The sequence below is a fragment of the Drosophila navojoa genome, chromosome X (assembly GCF_054131105.1).
Source record: "Drosophila navojoa isolate 15081-1374.11 chromosome X, UAZ_NAV_1.0, whole genome shotgun sequence".
NCBI lineage: Eukaryota > Metazoa > Arthropoda > Insecta > Diptera > Drosophilidae > Drosophila > Drosophila navojoa.
This window is the reverse complement of record NC_142895.1, coordinates 27,460,160-27,476,309: the sequence shown is the minus strand read 5'-3', so window position 1 is coordinate 27,476,309 and position 16,150 is coordinate 27,460,160. Positions and strand designations below refer to the sequence as shown.

Below are 16,150 nucleotides of genomic sequence, written 5' to 3'. Positions count from 1 at the left end.
TTATGCAAGCCCAGTGCACTAGGAATACTTACGACACACTAGAGGATCCTCGTCGCTACCGTCCTTGCAGTCAGCATCGCCGTCGCAACGCCAGCTGTCCAGTATACACCGTCCGCTGGTCTTGCACTTGAAGTCCGAGAGTGGGCAGGGCAGGTCGCAGTTTTGCTCGTCGCTGCCGTCGCCGCAGTCGTCGATGCCGTCGCATATCGTCGCCGAGGGAGTGCAGTTGGTGTTCTTGCACTGGAAGGTGCCGGCTCGGCAGTGTCGCGGTCCGCAGGTGGACGGCTCGTCGGAGCCGTCCTTGCAGTCCTTCTCGCCGTCGCACTTCCAGAACCAGGGTATGCACTTCTCGTCACTGCCGCCGCACAAATGCTGGCCCGACGTGCAGTTCGCAATGCAGGTCTTGGAGTCGCGCGCCAAGTAGAACTGATTGGGGCAGGCGCACTTGTAGCTGGGTGCGCCCTCCTCGGTGTAGCCCTCGATGTTCAGGTAGGTGGACTCCGGTGGCGGTGCTATCAAGCAGAGGTGCGAGCAACCGCCGTTGTTGGTGCCGCACGGATTGTGGTAGGGCAGCTGGCGCAGCGGATGATTGATGTGCAGGTCGTATGGGCGATGGGTTGTATTGCGCAGCACCGTGTAGTTGGCGCCATGGAACTTATTGGCGCGCACGATCGCCTTCAGATTCCAGTCGCTCCAGTAGATGTAGTCGTCGAACAGGCTGAGGGCAAACACATGGGGTACACTGCTGCCGGAGAGCACTATGTGACGGTGTCGGCCCTCCAGATCGGTGTACGCAATGTAGTCCAAGTGAGCATCGGCCCAGTAGATGCGGTTCGTAAAGTAGTCAATGGACAGGGCATTCGGCCAGGCGATGCCGTCATTCCAGTTCAGGATGCGCGTAAAGTTCGAGCCGTCCATGCCCATTTTGGCAATGTAGGCTTGCAGGTGCCAGGATGTGAAGTACAGGTAGCCAGTGCCCGGATGCACGACAATGGCGCGGGGATCGACAACGCCGCTGCGCAACGTCTTACGCTTGGTGCCGTCCAGCTCGGAGACGTCCAGGTTCTTGGAGTGCCTGTCCAGCCAGTAGAGCTTGCGTCCCACCCAATCAATGGCAATGCCCTCCAGACCGTGTGAGTCGTGTCTGATGACAGCTTCCCGTTCCGTCGGCTGCTCATCGCTGCGGCCCGAGTACTTGGCACGGAATATGGTCTTGGCGGTCACATCGCAGAAGTACATGTACTCATCCTTGATATCAAAGTCGAGGGCCACCACATTCATCAGATCCTGGTGCATGAGGTTGTACTGACGGCCGTCCACGGACATATTGCGCACGTAGTACTTGTTGGTGAAGATCAGCCAGGGCGGAATATTGTCCTTGCGCTTGCACGTGTGCTCGTCGTTTTGGCGCTCATAATAGTTCTCGTCGCACTTGCAGTAGAAGCTGCCCGGCGTGTTGGAGCAGTGCTGCGAGCAGGCGCCTGGCAGTTCCAGGCACTCATCCACGTCCACACAAGCCTTGCCGTCGGCCAACAACCTGCGCAGGGATAATAAGGTTTGGTTAGTTACGAATAGAAACGTTGGCGCTGAGAGGGATCTTACTTGTAGCCCTCGTTGCAGTCACAATAGTAGCCAGTGAGCGTGTCGACGCACTTGTGGCCACACTGATTGATCTCCACCTTCGCACACTCATCCACATTGCAGTGGGCTGGCTCGTCGGACTCGTCAGTGCAGTCGGGCACCTTGTTGCAGACCAGACTGTAGTCAATGCACTGCCCGTTGGTGCAGGCGAACTGCCCCTGGGCGCAGGTCACGTTCTCCTTCTTGCAGCCGACCTCATCCGAGTGATCGCCGCAGTCGTCTTCGCCGTCGCATCTGTATTGATTGCGTATGCACTTGAAGTTCTGGCACGTGAACTCCAGGGAGGAGCAACTCTTGTACTTGGAGTTGCAGAACTTGCCCTCGTCGGTGCCATCGCCGCAGTCGTTGTCGTGGTCGCAGGTCCAGCCCTGAAAGTGAATTCAACTTCGATTAGATTCAACTGTCGTGTGATTGCCGATTCAACTTGTACCTTATTTATGCACCGTCCGTTGCCGCAGGTGAACATATCCTCTCCGCAGGGCTGTTGAGTGGCGCAATTGTGGAGCGTTGTGTTCTCGTCGGCTCCATCCACACAGTCTGGATCGCCGTCACAAATCCACTTTTTGGGTATGCATTGGGCCCGCTGCCACGACTTGTTCTCCACGCACGTGAACTCCGTTTCCTCGTCACACTTGCGATCGTCTGCAATGGAACAACAAATTGATTATTGGCTTAGGCTCGTACATGAGAAGTAAGGGTCAGGTACCCTGAGCTACAGACGGGTTACTATTTTAAATTAGCTTGACATATATCAACGAATGGATAGGTTCCGAGTTAGCTAAACGACTCTCAATCGACTCCTCGACTGACAAACATATAGACTGAGATATAACGTGATTCTGTTTAGGATATATAGACAGAATGGGTAAATTTATTTCTACTTATGCTCGTTACGAACGGACGACCGACAGACCGGCAACCAGAGATAAATTGAGTTTGGATGGGGCTAGTTACGAAAAGATGAGCAGACAGACCAAATAATAGGGACAGCCCGATTACTAATCATTCTTGTCATGGATAGAAAGACATATGACCGAAAAATATGGGTAAATTGATTCCCGTTACGGATAGATAATCAGACAGATAATCAGAGATAAATGCATTCCTGATTATGCCTGCTACGGACGGACAAATACCGATAATCATATCATATTATATAAATAGATTCCTGATCATTCCTGGTACGGGTGGAAAAGCAGACAGACCGAGAAATAGAGTTAACTCGCTTCCTGGTCATTTCCGTTACGGATAGGCAAGCAGACAATCCAGCTTAAGCCTACTCGTGGTGATCATACATCTTGAGCTGAACCCACTTTACTCGAATGCCTAAAAGCATTTAGATGACTTACTGCACTGGTGCCTGTTGTCCTCGTCACTGTTGTCCAGGCAATCGTTGTCCCCATCACAGATGTAGATGCGCGGTATGCAGTTGCCATTGTCGCAGGTGAACAGATCGCCAAAGCAGGTGCGTCCCTCCGACTTGCAGTAGTCTGGTGGCTCGTCAGCGCCATCGCCGCAATCGTCGTCACCGTCGCAGTACCAAGTGGCTGGAATGCAGCGATGGTTGGGGCAGCGGAAACTGTTCGATGGACACGTGCGCTGGCCGCAATGCAGCGGATCCTCGTCCGAGTTGTCGCCGCAGTCGTTGTCGCCGTCGCACAGCCAGTAGGGCTCCACGCAGATGTTCGTCTTCTCGCACTTGAGGTGGTTGTGCGGGCAGGTGGTGTTCATGGGGCAGCGCTCGTGCGTCTCATCGGAGGTGGCGTTGTCCTTGCAGTCGTTGACGCCATTGCAGACCTGCGCCTGCGGAATGCAGCGTCCGTTGGCACAGGTGAACTCGCCATCCACACAGGGTGGATAGGTGCATCCAATCTCGTCTGAGCCGTCCTTGCAATCGTTCTCGTGATCACACTTCCAGGACTTGAAGATGCAGCGGCCGTTGTTGCAGCGGAATTCGTTGGGCGAGCACGAGTGATACGCACAATAGTTGGGATCCTCGTCGGAATTATCGCCGCAGTCATCGTCCCCATCACAGGACCACATGCGCGAAATGCACTTGCCGTTCTTGCAGTAGAACTTGCTGGCCTCGCACGTATTGTTTCTGGGTGCGCACATGCGTCCCTCGTTTACCACCTTGGAGTTGTCATCGCACTTGCACTCGGCCTTGCCGTTCGGGGCCGGATGACAGCTTTGCGCACAGCCGCCGTTGTTGATATTGCACGGATTCACGTTGCACTTCTGCCGATCGGCGCTGAATATGCGTATGTCACGGGGCGAATCCTCCAGCCGCTTGACCATCTCAACCATATTGGCGCCCGTATGCTTCTCGGCGCGATAGACGCCACGCAGCTGTAGATCCGTCCAGTAGATGTAGTCTCGGAAAACGGTGATGGAGAATGGATAAATTGTCGCTCCCACCAGCAACTCTCTGTTGCGTCCGTCCAGATCGGCTCGCTCGATCTTCTCGCGCACCGCATCCGTCCAATAAAGCTTGCGGTCATCGTAGTCAATGGCCAGGCCACTCGGCTGGGACAGTTCCTTGTCCACAATGGCACGCTTCAAGGAGCCCGCCATTGTCGTCCGGAAGATCTTGCCGGAGGTACTGTGGCGACCCCAGTCCGTGAAGAAGAGCGTTCCGTTGCATGGATCCAAGACAATGGCACGGGGGCGCTCAACGCGCGCTATCATGACTAGCTCGGTACCGTCCAGATTCATGGCGTAGATGGAGTTGTTGGAGCTATCAGTCCAGTAGATCTTGCTCTGGGTCCAGTCATAGGCGATGCCCTCGGGATTGATGCCCTTGCTGAGCACCACATTGATGTCACTGTGGCTCGGCTTGTTCGCCGAGGTGTGGGCGATCTTGGCCCAGGGTCGGATCTGGGTGTACAGCATGCGGTTGTGGGCAAAGTCAAAGTCCAGGCCCACAACATTGGTCAGATTGGTCAATGGGGTGAACGGCACCTCGGTCGAGTGCGGATCCAAGTTGACGGCGCGGATCTCGGTGCGCGTAGCGAATACCAAATACTCATTCACCGTCTCACACTTGCGACCGTCAGCCGCCAGTTTGCCTGTGGCGCAGTCGCAGCGGTAGTTGCGATTCGAGGGCTCCTGGGGGAAGCTGAAGCAGAGCTGGTCGCAGCCGCCGTTGCCGAGCTTGGCGCACGGGTTGTTGTCGTCGGTCGGCTGGTTGTTGATGTCGTAGATCGCAATGTCGGATAGTTTCTCCAAGTTGGTGCGCACTGGGGTGACCTCGCTGTTGTTGCCGTACAGCTTGGAGGCCTTAAATACCGAATTGAGATTGCCATCCACCCAGTATACATCGTTCAGGTAAATGGCAATGCCCACCGGATTGGGTAGGTCTCGGCGTATCACCTTGGCATTGACGCCATTGTAGGATATCTTCTGAATGGTATCCAGCTTGGAGTCCACCCAGTAGACATCGTGCGTTTGCATGTCGATGGTCAAGTCCCGTGGCTGCGAAATGCCCGAGGTGACCAGTGGGATCCAGTCACTGCCGTCCAGCAGAGCCTTGCCAATGCGCGGATGCTGTCCGTGATCGATCCAGTACAGCAGGCGCTTGATGGGATTCACGGCCAGCTCGCGCGGCGCATCGTTAGTCTTTTTGACGAGCACCTTGCGATTGGTTCCGTCCAGCCAGCATACCTCCACGTAGTTCTCGTGCGGATACACGTTCGCGAAGTACATATTGCCAGCCACCCAGTCAATGGTTAGGCCGTGGATGCCGTTGCTGCCAATGCCGTCCTTGATCACGTGCTGCAGGTCGGTGCCGTTGGGCCGTGAGCGGAATATGCCGTTCCAGTAGCCGCGATGGAACTCGGCCCAGTAGATCCACTGGTCGCGGAACAGAATGTCCACGTGGCGGATGTAGTGGCCGGGTCCGCTGATTGGCACCATGGCCTCGGAGCTTCCTTCCAGGCTGTAGCCGCGTATCATGTCCACCTGCGAGACGACAGCAAATGTCTTGTAGGCCACACAGTTGATCTCGTTCTCTTTGCGATAGCCGATGCCGCAGGCGCAGGTCCTCGTCGCGGCTGGACCTGGTATGCAGAGCTGTTTGCAGCCGCCGTTCGCGGTTTGGCAGGGATGCTGCATGAATGAGCGCTTCTTATAGATCATCATGCTGCGCAGCTCGGGCTCGTTGTCCACAATCGTCTTGGGATTGTTGCCGTTCGGCAGATCGACGCGCACAATCTTTTCATAGGTTGGATCCAGGTAGTATAGACGGTGGTCCAGTACGCCCAGGCTGCGTACGCGCGAAATGGCGTTCTTCTCGTCGAGTATGACCCGGTGATCGTCGCCATTGTAGTCCATCGAGCAGATCGAGGCCGTTGAGCTGGTGCTGTAGTATATCATCTTCTTGTCAGTGTCCAGGGTGATGCTCTCAGGATGCTTGAGGTCCTTGCGCAGCACCCGTGCGTCCTGGCCGTTCATGTCGACTCGGGCGATTTTGATCTCGAGCACGCCCTCGTCTATCCAGAACAGCTTGCCCTCGCTTGGATCCAGCACCAGTTGCTTTGGCTTCGACACGGAGTTCTCGCTGCCATTGTTGGCCAGAATCACGGTGCGGTATTTCTGCTTGCCGTCCACGCGAACTGCCTCAATGTTGCTGGCGACGCGATTGCCAATGTAGAGGTTGCGGCCCAGCCAGTCGAAGGCGATGGTGTAGGGCGCGCCCACAATGCCATTTTCCACGCCCAGGAAAAGCGTCTTGTTGCCGCCGCCGTACGGTGTCGTGTAGATGGTGCAGTTCTCGTCGTCGTCCTCTCGGCCCTGCACCCAGTATAGGGTTTCGCCCTTCCGGTCAAAGTCCAGCCCGGTGCTGCTCTCGATGCCAATGACGGGCGCCAAGGCGCCGGCACGCGCATCTCCTCCATTCAGCGGCAGATCGACAATCTGAGTTCCCTTCACAACCATTAGGTAGGGATTCTCCTCCTCGATGCAGCGACCCTCACTGTGCAGCCTGAAGCCCGGCTTGCACTTGCAGGAGTAGCCCTCCGGCGCGCTCGGACTGAGCAGACACAGATGCTGGCATCGGGCTTGGGCACATGGATTCGGGTACATCGGCTGCAGCGAGGCGTGATGCACGTGAATGGAGAGCGGCTGGCTGATCAGGTGCGAGACGACAGTTTGGTTCTTGCCGCGGAACTTATTGGCCGACAGCACACGGTTCAGCTGCCGGTCCGTCCAGTAGAGCGTGTCCTCGAACAGGGAGAGCGAGTGGGGATGCAGCAGGTAGTGGCTGCTGGCCAGCACCTGTTGCCGGCCCGTGCCGTTGTAGTAGCAGAAGTCAATGAAGTCCAGCTTTGAGTCGGCAAAGTAGACGCGCTTCGTTGCAATGTCCAGGGTCAGGCCGTTGGGCCAGTAGATCTTCGTATTTATAATCGTCTTGCGCATGGTGCCGTCCATGCCGATGCGTTCGACACGCGGATTCTCGCCCCAGTCGGTCCAGAAAATGAAACGCGCATCGGGACTGGGGTCAATGCACATGCCACGCGGCTGAGTGATGCTCTCTCGCACGAGCACCAAGCGGTTGGAGCCATTCTCTGCGGAAACCTCGATGGTGTTCAGCTTGCTGTCCAGCCAGTAGAGATTCTGGGCAATCCAGTCGTAGGCCAGGCCCTCAACCAAGTCCAAGCCGGTGGTGATGATCTCCTGTGGCTCCATGCCGTGATCAAGTCGCGATATCTTCTTCAGCTTCATGTCGCTCCAGAAAATGGTGCCGGTGTGCATGTTCGAGGCGGTGGCCACTACATTCTCAACGATAATGGGCACGCGCTCCAGGCCCTGCTCCTTCAGGTCGGCAACCAATATGGAGTGGCGGTTGGATATGATCAGGAAGGCAGCTGTGTGATTCACTGCCTTGCAGGTATGCTTGTTGGGGCCTAGCGTATAGCCCTGGGTACAGGAGCAGAAGTACGAGCCCTTCGTGTTCGTGCACTGCTGAGAGCAGAGTCCGGGTGGGTCGCACTCGTTGGTGTCCACGCAGGTGAATCCGTCTGGTCCGATCTCTGAGCCGGGCGGGCAGACGCAGAGCGCTCCGTTGGGCGTCTTCTGGCACAGTGTCGAGCACTGGCCCGACTGATGCTCGCATTCGGCCAGGTCACAGCCCTCGCCCTCATCGGCCCCGTTGGGACAGTCGGGCGTATCATCGCAAACGGAGGTGATGTTCACGCAGCGCTCCGTCACGCCCGGACACTGCCACTGGCCGTGGGGGCACTTGAAGGGCGGCGGCACGCAGGCGTGCTCTGTGCCCTCGTCCGAGTTGTCGCCGCAGTCGTCCTTGCCATCGCAGATGTACGCCTTGAACACGCAGTTGGTGTTGTTGCACTTGAAGAAGTTCTGGGCGCACGTGATCTGCCCGCAGTCCTCCTCGTCCGAGTTGTCCGGGCAGTCGTTGGTGCCGTCGCAGTGCCACGCAATGGGTATGCACGCACCGCTCGACTTGCACCGGAACTGCTTCTCCACGTTGCACTGGTTGGGCCCCATCGAGGGGCAGCCTAGCTCGTCGCTGCCATCGTTGCAGTCGGGTATGCCGTCGCACTTGTACGACTCCTCCACGCACTGGCGCAGGTCCGCGCACTTGAACTGGTTGGCCAGGCAGCTTATCGGCGGGCAGTCCTTTTCGTCCTGCTTGTCAAAGCAGTCGTCGTCGCCGTCACACACCCAGCTCTGCGGTATGCAGTGCCCTGTTCGCGGGCAGGTGAACTGGAAGTAGGCGCAGGTCTTCTCCGCGCAAAAGTCGCCCTCGTCGCTGCTGTCGCCGCAATCGTTCTCGCTGTCGCACTTCCACATGCTGGGTATGCAGCGTCCGTTGGCGCAGGCGAACTGCGATGTGGCGCAGGTCACGTTGCCGCAGTCCAGCTCATCCGAATTGTCGCCACAGTCGTTCTCCTGGTCGCAGCGGAAGTTCAGCGGGATGCAGCGCCCTGACTTGCACTGGAACTCATTCGAGCCACAGGTGGGTTCTGTTCAAAAGTATAGAGAATTCAGTTAGTCGATTTTATTGAAGCACTGTGCCCTATCAGACTATCTAATCCAAAGCATCAACTCTTCTCTACTCCCGACTTAGGATACTACAAAACAGCTCTATACATACATATCTATTGAATTTTATTTAACAGTTTGAATGGAGACAAGTTGATTTTGTTGGTATTATGTGCTTAAAATAATAATCGGGTCAGAACTCAGCTCTATTTTAATTTCGGAAGAAGCAAGTTGCGGAACTTTAGTTCGAATGGTATAGGAAATATTCAATATTAACTGAGAAGAACTACGCTATTTATGCATTTGCTAACCAATTGTAATACGCCACTTCTCACTAGAAATGTCCTCTTGGATAAGGAGGCATCGATAGCTACTTACTTGTGCAGTTTTGCTCCTCGTCGCTGTTATCCAAGCAATCGTCGTCGCCGTCGCAGAGCCAGGACTTGGGTATGCAGCGTTGATTGTTGCAGGTAAAGTCCCACAGATTGGGGCAGGGCTGGACCGGAGGCTCGGCGCTGGGATCGGGAATGCAGTTGACTTGATCGTCAGCCAGGCGCTCGCCGTACGGGCAGGAGCAGCGCGATTGCAGACGACCCGACACGGCCGTAGAATCGTTCTGTGATATGGGAATGGCAAAGCATATCTTCTGGCAGCCGCCGTTGTTCAGATGACAGGGCTGGGTCTCGGAGATCTGTTGCACCTCGCGGCTGTACACCTTGACGCCGTAGAGTCGGTTGGTTTGGGGCTCGCGCACCATCATCTCCTCCTGCTCGCCGGTGAGCTTGTGCAGTCGAATGATCGCGTCCAGGCGCCAGTCCGTGATGTACATCCAGTCGTTGTGGATCACAATGGAGAAGGGATGGCGCACCAGGCGTGAGTTGACGGTTTTGATGTCGGTGCCATCCAGATTGGCGTGCTGCACATGGTCCAGCAGAGCGTCGCACCAATATACACGGTCCTCCTTGAAGTCAATGGACAGACCGTTGGGCCAGCCCAGGGTCACGTTGCGGAACACCAATAGACCGCTGCCGTCGGTATTCGCACGCGTGATGTTGGCGGGACGATCCCACTCCGAGAAGAATATGTAGCCGCGATTCGGGTGCACGACAATGGCGCGCGGGCGCTTCAGGTTCTTCAGCAGAGTGCGTCGGTGGGTAACGTTGCGCGTGGAGAGCACATTGAGGGTGCCCTTGCGCGAGTCGATGTAGTAGAGGTTCTTGGACGCCCAGTCCACTGCCAGGCCCTCGACGCCCTCGTTCTGCGAGGCCAGCACGATCTCCCGGCCCGTGCCGTTGCGGTGCACTCGATAGATGACGTCCTGCAGCACGTCTGAGTAGTAAATGAACTCGTCGCGGGCATCAAAGTCGAGCCCAACGAAGCGGGCGCGTCGGGAGACCACCGGCAGGATGGCATCGCTGAAGCCCTCGATGACGGGCTCCAGGACCTTGCCCTTGATGAAGCGCTGCTGCGAGTACATGAGGAACTCGCGGACGAGCTTGCAGTTCTTCAAATCCGTCTGCAGCTGATAGCCCGTGTGGCAGGCGCAGCGGTAGCCCAGTCCCGTCGGAGCGCCCTTCACGGCCGTGACGATGCACATGTGGTTGCAGCCGCCGTTGTTGTTGCCGCAGGGGTTCGAGACGTGCGGCTGGCTGAGCGCGTGCACCGCAATAATGCCCTTCGGTTCGTGAATGTCCTTGGCCTTGTAGGTCACCTGGATGGAGCTGGGCCCCTCGAACTTGTCGACGGACATGATGCCCTTCTTGGTGGCGTCCGTCCAGTAGATGCGGTTCTCGAATAGCGCCAGCCGCGAGGGGCTGGGCACGTTCTGGCCGCGCAGCACCATGACGCGCTGGGCGCCCTCGTAGTCAACCGACTCGATGTAGTCCAGCAGGGAGTCGCACCAGAAGACGCGCTTGCCAATGATGTCGACGGTGACGCCGCTCGCCTTGTAGGCGGCCTCCGAGACGATGGAGCGGGCGTGCGTGCCGTCCATGTGGGCGCGCAGTACCTGGCCACCGTCGGCGACAAACATGAGGCCAGCAGTGGGGTCCAGGGCCAGGTCGGCGGGGCTGGTGAGGTTGGAGCCGAGCACCACGGCATGCCAGTGGCCGCTCAGCTCAAAGACGTCGATCTTCTGGCCCACCAGGTCGGCCACGTAAATCTTGTCGCCCACCCAGTCTACGGCCAGGGCCACGGGCGCCCAGGTGCCGGGCAGCGTTTGGTCCAGAGGCGCCACAGCGCTGTTCAGCGCATCCAGCGGCAGCGACTGCACCTTGCGCGTCTTGATGTCCGACCAGTAGAGCGTGTTGCGGGCATAGTGGAAGGCGACGCCCGCGGCGGCGGTGGCATTGGCCAGCACCTTGGGCTCGCTGTCGTGCGCGTTCATGCGCATGATGGCGCGATCGTGGGCGAAGATCAGCTGCAGATTGTTCGCATCCGGGGCAATGCACTTGGACGAATTGATGAGCATGTAGCCCTGGGCGCACTGGCAGGTGTAGCTGCCGGGCGTGTTCGTGCACAGCTGGTCGCAGTGGCCCCACTCGGCGCACTCGTCCAAGTCGATGCAGGTGCGGTTGTCTGGCGCCAGGCTCTGGCCCTGTCGGCAGTAGCAGACGCCGCCGGTCAGCGAGGGGCCGCACTTGAACTCGCAGCTCAGCGCTGGGCAGGAGTCGATGGCTGCAAGGATATCATTTCGTCAATAAGAAGACAAGCTGATGTGGGGTGTGGGGTGTGGGGTGTGTGGGTGAGGCAATGGGAGTACTTACAGCATGCCGTTTCCTCATCGCTGCCATCCTCGCAGTCGCGCTTGCCGTCGCACAGCTGCGATTTGAGTATACACTTGGGTGCACCGTTGAGGCCGCCGCGTGGGCACAGGAACTTGTTGTCGGGACAGGCGATGGCCGTGCAGTTGGCCTCGTCGCTTTCGTCGGCGCAGTCGTTGTAGCCGTCGCAGTGGAAGTTGTACGGGATGCACAGCGCATTCGAGCAGCGGAATTGCGCATGGTGGCAAGGGGGGAAGTCTGCAAAGAAGGCGATTGTGAAGTTGGCTGTTGTGACAGACCGACGCGTGTTAGGCACTCTCCGCCCGCCCTGTATACTCACTGCAGCCCTGCTCGTCCGAGTTGTCGTCGCAGTCGTTGCGATGGTTGCACTTCAGCGCCGCGTCAATACACTTCTGCCCGTTGGCGCACCGAAACTGATCCAGGCGACAGGGGACGCCGCTGCAGCCCTCCTCGTCGCGTCCGGTTCGACAGTCCAAGTAGCCGTTGCAGCGCTTCTCCTTGGGCACACACGGCCCGGTCAAGCGGCTGCCCTCCGCCGGAGTTGACCCAACAGGCGCATTGCAAAACACGTCCGTATGCAGGCACTTGCGATAGGCTGTAAGAATGAGGGAATGAAATGAAGTCGAAGCCGGGCTTTCACTTTAAATATTGTTCAAAAGAGCAACAGAAACACTCGATGTTCCTAACAAATCAAATCGAATTGTAGCACAATTTCGAGAGCTGCTAATCCCTTTTCATTAGGAATTTACTCGAACTATGGACACAATTGAGGCTTACGCTGACAAAAAATATTTATTAAATTGTATGATTATGTATACTCGTTCGAATATATGTATGTACATGTACTAGATAATCTCTTTTAAAATCAGAAAAAAAAATTAATTTTTAGCCTTTGCTGATGGGATGGTGTATTAAAATTGCAATTCGGAGAATCAAGGTACAAAGGTGTAGGAGACATAATTTAATTACTGATTTTCGATAGAGACTCTTATTTGATAGCAAAATAACGGGAACTGTTATCGATTTTTGGAGACAAATTCGATCTGAGCATATACATATCTAGCTCATATATCTTCCGAGATCGACGCGTTAAAATATACGGATAGACGGACTGGGCAAAGTTGACTCAACCTGATCAAGAAAATATTTAGTTTATGGCATCTGCCACGCCTCCTTCTGCCTGTTACATACTTTTAAGATTGTGCTCTGATTTCCCATTTTCCATGGGGAAATAGTGTAAGCCTGTATGGCAAATGTCATAAAGGTTTGTGTGAAAGTGAATTAACTGGTGTTTTATTACTAGAGTCTTTCAAAAGTTTTCGACAACAGCAAAACCGAATACATATTTTCCGGAACACACAGTTATGGAACTTAAAAGACTTGAACTTTGAGCTCAAATGTAAAGCTTGAAATGTAAATTTCTTCCATTGTATTTCAGTGCCTGCTACAGTTGAGTTTGATTTTTGTTGTCCTTGTCTTGCAGTTAGTTCCAAGCAGACACATAAATTAATTGGCTGTATGCTTGGGTGGTCGGGTGGTTGGGTGGTAGCCAGTTGAGGTGATTGGGATGTGTCTCTGTCACTACACTTAATTATAGAGCAACTAGCCTTCATCTGACATGTAGACACGCACACACACACACACGCACACACGCACACACACATGCGACTGGCCCAGAGGTGTGATATTGACGTTGATTGTTGTTATTGGACCCGTACACAGTGTGAAGTCTGCTTTGCGGGTAATGGGATTCCGTTTGCGTAGGCAGCCTGCTTAGCTGTGTATGTGTGTGTGTGTGAGGCAGCAAACGGCAAATTAATCAAATTTACATTATGTCAACACGCTCGACAAACGGCAGTTGGCAGTTGTCCACTTCAAAGACGAGCCTGCCAATTAAGCGTGTGACCTGCTTGTTCCGCTGCCTTCGGGCAGCTATTGGGCAATAATTTAGCTGAGATCCAAGAAAATGGCTGCACAGCAGGCGGCCGGACGGAGCTGAGGCCCGTGCCCGCACTCGTGCTTGTGCTTGAGCCCCTGCTCCTGCTCCTGCCCCTGCCCCTGCCTCGGGGTAAGTTTTGGAGAATGGACGCGCATGGCCTGATGCCTCCATTCATTGCTATTGTTCAAACAACACACACACACACACACGGCGCTGTGGAGGAGTCTGTGAAGACCGCCAGGGAGTGGATTCCGCACACCACAGGCGCCTGGGAGCTTAAAAATGCCTGCAAAATACATGCGCTCAACTATTGCTGCCAAAGACATTAAATTTTGATGCCAGACATCGGGCGAGTGGCGTTGTCTGCCGTCCGTTCGTTGGTTGGCAACATGGAGCCAGAGCGTCCGACCGACCGACCGACCGACCTCTGTCAGTGGCATGTACCCACACACACACACACTCACATAAATACATGGACAACGGTTGGGCACGCATGGCGTATACGTAATGCACACAGCTGTAGATACGCCGGGACGTTACTATCCCTCCTGGCACCCGTCTCATCGGTCGCTCTGCTTCTGTCTTAGTCAGAGTCGGCCCGCCCGCTTCTAGCTCGCACAGACTCCTGCCGCACAGTGGTTCGCCGTGAGACAAAAATGCCTTTGTCTTACACACAATTCAATATCCGGGCGTAGATATCGATTAATCTGGGCCCAACTTGAGTTGACAGCCCAGCAGTTAGGCGTCGTTCCTCAAGCTGATAATTTAAGATGCGGTGCATCTCTAGAAATAATTTGCAGCGCGTGCTCACTGTACTCGTGTTGCGCACTTGAGCTGTGAGTTGGCAGGCAAAGTGCTATAAATTATCGAGTAGTTGGCTGCAGCGCTCTGGGCCGGACCGGGCGGAGCAGCGGGGCACGGCCGGGGCATAGTCCATCAAGCTGGCTACAAGAAAGAGGTGGCCATAGCTCAGCTCAGCTCAACTCGGCGAAAGTTGTGGCAAAATTATAGCCGCTTGATTCGGGCTCTGGCTTAAATGGCAATGCTCAGATAATGCGCCATGTGCCGCCCGAATTAAACGTCTTGCCATCCCAGACAACAACTGCGATATAGACAGAGACAGAGATGGAGATGGAGAGATAGATAGAGATAGTGCGCGGGACATGATGATCTATGCCACTTTCGAGTTACTTTCGGTGTAGGCATAATAAAGTTTGCAAAGGTTTCTTTTTTCCACCTACCGCCATCCGGCAGTCATAAAAGAGCCCGTCTTGACTGCTGTTGCTTCTGTTATTCCTGTTGTTACACTGAGTTGTTGTTGTAGCTGCTGCTGCTGCTGCTGCTGCTGCTTCACATTAACGGCGTACTGGGGTAGCCAAGTGTAGCAGAGCAAACTTAATTAGTGCAAGTTAAACAAGCCAAGTTGTATAAATATTCCCCGGCAGCACAAACTTTTGTAGCACAACAATAAAATGTGTGTGTGTGCGTGCAGGTAGCCACGATTCCTGTTCACCCAGTTCACCCCTACCAATGGCATGCCCATCTGCAAGCAGCCAACCAGCCCCGTCTCCCGCCCCCTTTTCTCTTCACCTCTATTGACAATGCGAACGCCTAGTCCAACTTTACAGAGGCTAAGCCTGAGACAAACTGCGACGCAGACTCGCTGCCCGGAATGGGCTCAAGCATCTGTGGAGTGGTGAGCAATCATAAACAAGATACAGCAGCTGGCTTTGTTACAAATTTGAAGATCATCGCATACCCTTCCGCCCTGCGGGGCGCAGTGACTGATGCAACTCAATATTGTTTCTGAATGAAATTAAAATGTGCGTTAATGAGGCTGAAACTTTAGTAGGAGCAACTAATTAAGCCGGAGCAAGATTACAGGACTCGTGGCGCAGGGCGTGGGTGACACAGAAGCAGCGATTACTGCAATTAGTATTTTAATGTATTTAGTATCTCAATTAGTATTTTCACTAATATCATCAATATTATTATTATTGTCACTATTATCATTGACATCATTGTAATTATTTATACTAATATTATGATTATGAGAGAGAGAGAGATCCCAATATTATTTTAGTATTTTCATTATCATTATTAGTCTCATTATTATATTAGTCTAATTTATTCGATGGTGTGACTATTTCGATTTCTATTAGACAATACAATCAGTATCATTATCATTCGTATTATTATTGTTATAATTGTAATTATTTATATTATTATGATTCGAATGAAACAGTAGCCGTAGCGTCCTTTCGTACGGCCAGCCCATTATTATTCATGTCCCATAATTGGAATTGTAAATATCATAATCATCAATCTCATTATCACTGCGGGCATTATTACGCGTATCATCGCCGGACTGCGCTCAGGGGAACACTAACACTAAGCCGCACAGACAGATGCAGGTGCCCAGACCTGGCCTGGCACTCTCATGTCTGTCTGTCTGTCTGTCTGTCTGTGTACATGGCTCAGTGTCGCAGGATTCGTGATAAATTTGGAATACTCTCACTGCGAAGGCATGAAGAATGTGTCACGCACTTTAGCGCTTGCTACATTCAAAGTGCCAAGACGCTGGCACAGCAACAAGGGCTGCTGCCCCCACTCCTGCTGCAGCTGCAGTCGCAGTTGCAGCTGGGCCAGAAGTTAAAGTTGCAGTTACAGCTGGCTGGCTCGCACTTGGCCATTGACAAGATTAACGCGCACAATTTGTTGCAAATTCGCTTTCGCTGCTGTTGCATTACATTAAAAACAAATCATAATGACAAACGAGTGG

General features: G+C 54.4%; 1 protein-coding gene across 2 annotated transcripts in view; it reads right to left on the bottom strand.

Moving 5' to 3' along the window:
• mgl (low-density lipoprotein receptor-related protein megalin) overlaps positions 1-16,150 on the bottom strand; it is a 128,651-nt gene that overhangs the window by 4,052 nt on the left and 108,449 nt on the right. For both annotated transcript variants that reach the window (XM_089264935.1, XM_089264936.1), the window contains 7 exons: positions 11,749-12,024; positions 11,412-11,666; positions 9,025-11,322; positions 2,991-8,627; positions 2,072-2,283; positions 1,603-2,009; positions 33-1,537 (listed from right to left, as the gene is read on the bottom strand). In XM_089264935.1, coding sequence (XP_089121061.1) covers positions 33-1,537; positions 1,603-2,009; positions 2,072-2,283; positions 2,991-8,627; positions 9,025-11,322; positions 11,412-11,666; positions 11,749-12,024 — 10,590 coding nt within the window. The remainder of the gene's footprint in view (positions 1-32; positions 1,538-1,602; positions 2,010-2,071; positions 2,284-2,990; positions 8,628-9,024; positions 11,323-11,411; positions 11,667-11,748; positions 12,025-16,150) is intronic.